Source organism: Salvelinus alpinus, chromosome 24, assembly GCF_045679555.1.
Source record: "Salvelinus alpinus chromosome 24, SLU_Salpinus.1, whole genome shotgun sequence".
NCBI lineage: Eukaryota > Metazoa > Chordata > Actinopteri > Salmoniformes > Salmonidae > Salvelinus > Salvelinus alpinus.
In genome coordinates this window covers 40687913-40695412 of record NC_092109.1, presented here as the reverse complement: position 1 = coordinate 40695412, position 7500 = coordinate 40687913, and the positions used below count along the sequence as shown (strand labels likewise).

General features: G+C 51.4%; 1 protein-coding gene across 7 annotated transcripts in view; it reads left to right on the top strand.

Annotated features, from left to right (window-relative positions):
• supt20 (SPT20 homolog, SAGA complex component) overlaps positions 1-7500 on the top strand; it is a 47703-nt gene that overhangs the window by 12945 nt on the left and 27258 nt on the right. For 6 of the 7 annotated variants that reach the window (XM_071364913.1, XM_071364914.1, XM_071364918.1 and 3 more), the window contains exons 11-18: positions 875-931; positions 1284-1355; positions 1560-1729; positions 3083-3115; positions 3639-3753; positions 4953-5088; positions 5213-5419; positions 7122-7416. In XM_071364913.1, the coding sequence (XP_071221014.1) occupies positions 875-931; positions 1284-1355; positions 1560-1729; positions 3083-3115; positions 3639-3753; positions 4953-5088; positions 5213-5419; positions 7122-7416 (1085 nt within the window). The remainder of the gene's footprint in view (positions 1-874; positions 932-1283; positions 1356-1559; positions 1730-3082; positions 3116-3638; positions 3754-4952; positions 5089-5212; positions 5420-7121; positions 7417-7500) is intronic. The other variant, XM_071364916.1, reaches the window with a different exon arrangement.

Below are 7500 nucleotides of genomic sequence, written 5' to 3'. Positions count from 1 at the left end.
TCTAGATAGACCACCTCTAGATAGACCACCTCTAGATAGACCACCTCTAGATAGACCACCTCTAGATAGACCACACTACCACCTCTAGATAGACCACCTCTAGATAGACCACCTCTAGATAGACCACACTACCATCTCTAGATAGACCACCTCTAGATAGACCACCTCTAGATAGACCACACTACCACCTCTAGATAGACCACCTCTAGATAGACCACACTACCACCTCTAGATAGACCACCTCTAGATAGACCACACTACCACCTCTAGATAGACCACCTCTAGATAGACCACACTACCACCTCTAGATAGACCACCTCTAGATAGACCACCTCTAGATAGACCACACTACCACCTCTAGATAGACCACCTCTAGATAGACCACACTACCACCTCTAGATAGACCACCTCTAGATAGACCACACTACCATCTCTAGATAGACCACCTCTAGATAGACCACCTCTAGATAGACCACACTACCACCTCTAGATAGACCACCTCTAGATAGACCACACTACCACCTCTAGATAGACCACCTCTAGATAGACCACACTACCATCTCTAGATAGACCACCTCTAGATAGACCACCTCTAGATAGAACACCTCTAGATAGACCACCTCTAGATAGACCACACTACCATCTCTAGATAGACCACCTCTAGATAGACCACCTCTAGATAGACCACCTCTAGATAGACCACCTCTAGATAGACCACCTCTAGATAGACCACACTACCATCTCTAGATAGACCACCTCTAGATAGACCACCTCTAGATAGACCACCTCTAGATAGACCACACTAACAGACATTTGTTCAGACTGATCTCTCCGCTGTTCTCTCCTCTTGTCTTTCTCCCTCCCTCATTTACAGTGTGTGGACATGTGGAAGCAGAGTAACTGCCAGCTGACTGTCCCCAAGGAGATTGATGTAAGTCTCTCTCTCTCTCTCTCTCTCCTTGTCAAACACCCCTACCTGTCTGTCAGTCAGTGACTGGTACTCTAAGATATGGACCAGGGTTGGGGTCAATTCCAATTGAACTCAGTCAATTCAGGAAGTGATTTGAATTTAAAATCCCCAAATGGAAAAACTTGTGACATAAAATACCTTCTTCTTTTTCAGTTTATTCAGAAGTCATTTGAAAATAGATTCCCCCCTTTTCAATTATTGAATTTGGAATTTCAGTTTACTTCTTGAATTGACTGACTTCAATTGAAATGAATCCCAACCCTTATATATGAACAGTTTAGTCTTTGTACTCAGACTTTCTCTGTGTTCCCAGGTGCAGAAATATGCAGTGGCGGAGAGGTCTGTGAAGCTGGAGGAATCTCAGCCCACTGTCTGGCCTGCAGAGGTAACACTTCCTGGTGTCACACTCTTTATCCTCCCACTGTTACAGATCTAAGTAATTAAACACTGGCATCATCTCAAAGATCACAACAAGATGCTGCAAATTCCATTTTTAGCACAGAAGATCTGTTTCCTGTCAGCTTTGATCAAAAATGGTACCAGAGGATCAAGGTTTCTCCTCACTTCCTGGTGTCACACCCCGTAACAGGAAGTGATAGATGACTATACGTTTGAGTGCGAGGTTGGGGGTAAGGCCCAGAGGACCAAAGTGTCCATCTTCCAGTCGGTGGGAGACCCTCTGGTCTACGGAAAGATCTACTGCACCAAACAACCCAAAGCTGAGGAGGACGGCAGCGACCTTCAGCTCCTACACCCATCGTAAGGAGGGGGGGGGCAGCGATCTTCAGCTCCTACACCCATCGTAAGGAGGGGGTGCTGGGGGGGGGGGGGCAGCGATCTTCAGCTCCTACACCCATCGTAAGGAGGGGGGGGGGGGGGGGGCAGCGATCTTCAGCTCCTACACCCATCGTAAGGAGGGGGTGCTGGGGGGGGGGGGGGGGGGGGGGGGGGCAGCAGCGATCTTCAGCTCCTACACCCATCGTAAGGGGGGGGGGGGGGTGCTGGGGGGCAGCAGCGATCTTCAACTCCTACACCCATCGTAACGAGGGGGGGCTGGGGGGGGGGGGGGGGCAGCAGCGATCTTCAGCTCCTACACCCATCGTAAGGAGGGGGTGCTGGGGGGGGGGGGGGGCAGCAGCGATCTTCAGCTCCTACACCCATCGTAAGGAGGGGGTGCTGGGGGGGGGGGGGGGGGGCAGCAGCGACCTTCAGCTCCTACACCCATCGTAAGGAGGGGGGGGGGGGGGCAGCAGCGATCTTCAGCTCCTACACCCATCGTAAGGAGGGGGTGCTGGGGGGGGCAGCAGCGACCTTCAGCTCCTACACCCATCGTAAGGAGGGGGGGCAGCAGCAGCGATCTTCAGCTCCTACACCCATCGTAAGGGGGGGGGGGTGCTGGGGGGCAGCAGCGATCTTCAGCTCCTACACCCATCGTAACGAGGGGGGGCTGGAGGGGGGGGGGCAGCAGCGATCTTCAGCTCCTACACCCATCGTAAGGAGGGGGGGCAGCAGCGATCTTCAGCTCCTACACCCATCGTAAGGAGGGGGCAGCAGCGATCTTCAGCTCCTACACCCATCGTAAGGAGGGGGGGGGGGGGGGCATCGACCTTCAGCTCCTACACCCATCGTAAGGAGGGGGTGCTGGGGGGGGGGGGGGCAGCAGCAGCGGGGGGGCAGCAGCGATCTTCAGCTCCTACACCCATCGTAAGGAGGGGGGGGGGGGGGGGGGGCATCGACCTTCAGCTCCTACACCCATCGTAAGGAGGGGGTGCTGGGGGGGGGGGGGGGGGCAGCAGCAGCAGCGATCTTCAGCTCCTACACCCATCGTAAGGGGGGGGGGTGCTGGGGGGGTGCTGGGGGGCAGCAGCGATCTTCAGCTCCTACACCCATCGTAAGGAGGGGGGGCTGGGGGGGGGGGGGCAGCAGCGATCTTCAGCTCCTACACCCATCGTAAGGAGGGGAGGGGGGCAGCAGCGATCTTCAGCTCCTACACCCATCGTAAGGAGGGGAGGGGGCCTGGGGGGGTGCAACGCGACAGAGGACAATTTTATGTAACATTCTAGAAACAGAATATTTTGACTTTGATTTTTTTTCTTGTCTTTTTCCCACCAGTTTCCTAATAGGCTCAAAGATAGATGCCGATCGGTAAGTGGACTAACAGTGACTGTGTGCTTGTCCTTTCTGAACATGTGTTCTGTGTTGTAGGCTGTTTGATTTGATTAGGATCCCAATGGAAAAAGCTAGTCTTACTGGGGTCAGACACAGAACGAAAAAGACATTACAGACAAAATACTTTACAGTTTACGTTGAAAGACAGTGGTAGACATTACAAACATTTTAACAATTAGGCATTTACAGACAGTTAAAATACCTAAAAGGTAACACATTTAACTTTCAATAAGCACTTATTCAATAAGTTATTGGATCGGTATCTGTCCAGTCATGTGGTTGACTGGTTGTAGGCGGTTGACTCTTGTGACTGTTGTAGACTGATGACTGTGTTGTAGGCGGTTGACTGTGTTGACTGTGTTGTAGGCGGTTGACTGTGTTGTTGACTGTGTTGTTGACTGTGCTGTAGGCGGTTGACTGTGTTGTAGGCGGTTGACTGTGTTGTAGGCTGTTGACTGTGTTGTAGGCTGTTAGTCATGATGTGTGTGTGTGTTTCTAGGTTCCTGTCCCAGTATAAGGGTGTGTATGAGTCAGACGTGAAGTGCCAGGTGAAGATGTCTCATAACTCAGGATTCGTGGGACAGAACCGGGTCTCACCCAGCAGAGAGACTGAGGTACACACAACACACACACTTGTCGTGACTATCATTAATGTGATGACTGCTATTTATGTAACAATTAACTCATTAGGAATTTGGGGCACCACGGGAAAAGTTTGTTTCCCGAATTAACTATATAAACATCATATCAGTCATCAATTAATAATTTCCTCACATCAGTCTCATTCTGAACGTCGTTGACTTCGTAAATCTGCACAAACCCGAGTCTTACTAATCATTCCGTACCACACAAATGTATTTGATTATTTATTTACTAACAAGCTAAACGATAATACAAGATACACACACACATACGGTATAGATTATTGGTCAGAAATGTAATATGATAACAAGTCCCTAGCGGACTAATACAACCGTAGCGTTGATTGTGAAGAGGTTCCTTTGTCTTCTTCAACCTCATGTTGCGTTTCGGGGTCGTGACCTAATCGTAGACCTCAGCTGCAGCTTGTGGCCCTTCTAGTCTGATATGTTAATTCTTAACTCAAATGCTTTAAACCCTCGGGTAGAAAGGGGGCGTTTTACGTCTTGCTGACACACTGTCTGGGTTCCCTGGGGGGGCGTAAGCTAGTTACGAGGCAAGGTATCACAATTTACTATGATCTCGTTTAGAGAAGTAAAATCACAATCTTATCGTCACAACAAAAAAAAACATTCTCTTTATCCTGGATATTTTCCACACAACGTAAAGTATGTAAACATGATATACACCGTATGAAAACTCTTGGAAGTTACAATGTTTTCGTTATAATGTCTTCATGCAACTTTTAATGACATCACAAAATAGACATTCATCTTCCACGTTCCATCTCTCATCATTACCAACATTTGGAGGATGAAATATATTGTCCCGGTGTCCATTGTTTGATGTTGTAGTTTTGGGCGGTAAAACTCATCATAAGGCAGGCACACAGACTTTCCGATCACTCAAACTAGGCCCCCGAAAGGAATCGTCTGCTGCCTCTGTAGAGCTGATTCACTGTAACCTGATTCACTGTAACCTGATTCACTGTAACCTGATTCACTGTAACCTGATTCACTGTAACCTGATTCACTGTAACCTGATTCACTGTAACCTGATTCACTGGATCCTCACAGGAGAGTCATGACACACTATAGAACCGGCTCTCACCCAGCAGAGGGACGGAGCTGGTTGATGTTGTTGATTCACCTAATGCCCCGTTGTGTGTCCCCAGGCGGATGGTCTATCAGCCCTGGTTCAGTCGTCAGGTGTGTTGGGGAAGGGGGTGAAGCACCGGCCTCCCCCTATCAAACTACCCTCCGCGTCGGGCAGCAGTTCCACGGGTAACCCCCTCTCTAACCAGCCTGGAGGTTTGGGGCTGCATCTCATTCCACTATGTTGTTGTTCTCTCCCCAATCGCACATCTGATTGGTGCTAACTCCTATTCTCCCCCCTCTTTCTCACCTCTCCCTCCTCCACCCCCCCTCTCTCCAGGTAACCTGTATAGTTCAGCCCAGGCTACCAGTGGTCTCCTTAAGTGTCCTACGCCCCCCCCAGGAACAGGCCCTGGCTCAGTCAAGCCCCAGTCTCTGAGTAGGAAGCACTCTGTGGAGCTGGGGCAGGGGTTACAGCTGGGGAGTCAGTTAGGGCAGGTGGGGTTGTTGTCCCCGGTAGCCCTATCTCCCATGGGAACAACACAGAGTGAGTACCAGACCTGTCTGTCAGTCTGTCTGTCTCTGTCTGTCCTGTCTGTCTGTCTGTCAGTCTGTCTGTCTCTGTCTGCCTGTCTGTCAGTCTGTCTCTGTCTGTCCTGTCTGTCTGTCTGTCAGTCTCTGTCTGTCTGTCTGTCCTATCTGTCTGCCTGTCTGTCTGTCTGTCTGTCCTATCTGTCCTGTCTGTCTGTCAATCAGTCTGTCAAACAGTCTATCAGTCAGTCTGTCAAACAGTCTATCAGTCAGTCTGTCAAACAGTCTGTCAGTCAGTCTGTCATGCCTTGGTATTAGAGCCCCTGCCAGAGGCTATACGTACCCAGGAAGGTCTGACAGGTGTCAGATTGGAAAACAAACCCACATTATATCCAGATGATATTTAACTATTCATTTAACTATTCCCATTCCTATTGGTTTAGCTCTTTTTATCAAATCAAACTTTATTTGCCACATGCGCCGACACATGCGCCTACATTAATTAATTCATTATGAATTAGGTAGTGCCACGTCTCCTACATTATAATAATGAACTAGGTAGTGCCAGGTCTCCTACATTATAATAATCAATTAGGTAGTGCCACGTCTCCTACATTATAATAATGAATTAGGTAGTGCCACGTCTCCTACATTATAATAATGAATTAGGTAGTGCCAGGTCTCCTACATTATAATAATGAATTAGGTAGTGCCAGGTCTCCTACACGGCTCAATCTTCTTTAAAAAATGACTAAAATGCCTTCTCTTTGACCCCCCCCTCTTCTCTCCCCCTCTTCTCTCTGACCCCCCCCTCTTCTCTCTGACCCCCCCTCTTCTCTCCCCCTCTTCTCCTTGACCCCCCTCTCTTCTCCTTGACCCCCCTCTTCTCTCCCCCTCTCCTCCCTGACCCCCCCTCTTCTCACCCCCTCTTCTTCCTGACTCTCTCTTCTCTCCCCCTCTCCTCCCCCTATTCCCATTTCCCCCCCTCTTCTCCCTGACCCCCTCTTCCCTCTGCCTCTTCTTCCTGACCCCCTCTTCCCTCCCCCCTCTTCTTTCTGACTCTCTCTTCTCACCCCCTCTTCTCCCTGACCCCCTCTTCCCTCCCCCCTCTTCTTCCTGACTCTCTCTTCTCACCCCCTCTTCTCCCGGACCCCCTCTTCCCTCCCCCCTCTTCTTCCTGACTCTCTCTTCTCACCCCCTCTTCTCCCGGACCCCCTCTTCCCTCCCCCCTCTTCTTCCTGACTCTCTCTTCTCACCCCCTCTTCTCCCTGACCCCCTCTTCCCTCCCCCCTCTTCTTCCTGACTCTCTCTTCTCACCCCCTCTTCTCCCTGACCCCCTCTTCCCTCCCCCCTCTTCTTCCTGACTCTCTCTTCTCACCCCCTCTTCTCCCTGATCCCCTCTTCCCTCCCCCCTCTTCTCCCTGACTCTCTCTTCTCACCCCCTCTTCTCCTTGACCCCCCTCTTCCCTCCGCCTCTTCTCCCTGACCCCCCTCTTCCCTCCCCCCTCTTCTCCCTGACCCGCTCTTCCCTCCCCCCTCTTCTCCCTGACCCCCCTCTTCCCTCCGCCCTCTTCTCCCTGACCCCCCTCTTCCCTCCGCCCTCTTCTCCCTGACCCCCCTCTTCCCTCCGCCCTCTTCTCCCTGACCCCCTCTTCCCTCCGCCTCTTCTTCCTGACTCTCTCTTCTCTCCCTCTCTTGTCTCTGACCTCCTCTCTCAGGATCAGGGACCCCCAAACCCTCCACCCCCACCAGCACCCCCTGTTCCACCCCTCACCCCCCCGACTCCCTCCTCTCCCTCTGTCCCCTCCCGTCCTCTATCACCCCCACCCCTCTGGAGCCCCAGACCCTCCTGGCTCCGTACCCCCAGCAGCAGCTGTCCCTGTCCCAGGCGTTGCCCGTCATGACCATACCGTTACCCACCATGGGAACCTCCATCCCAACGGGAACCACCTCCTCTCAGGTCATGGCTAACCCTGCTGGACTCAACTTCATCAATGTGGTGGGATCCGTCTGGTAAGGACTGACACAGTCTAGTGGTTCTTAAACCTCTCCTCGGGGATCCCCAACTCTTCCATGTATTTGATCTATAACCGGAGT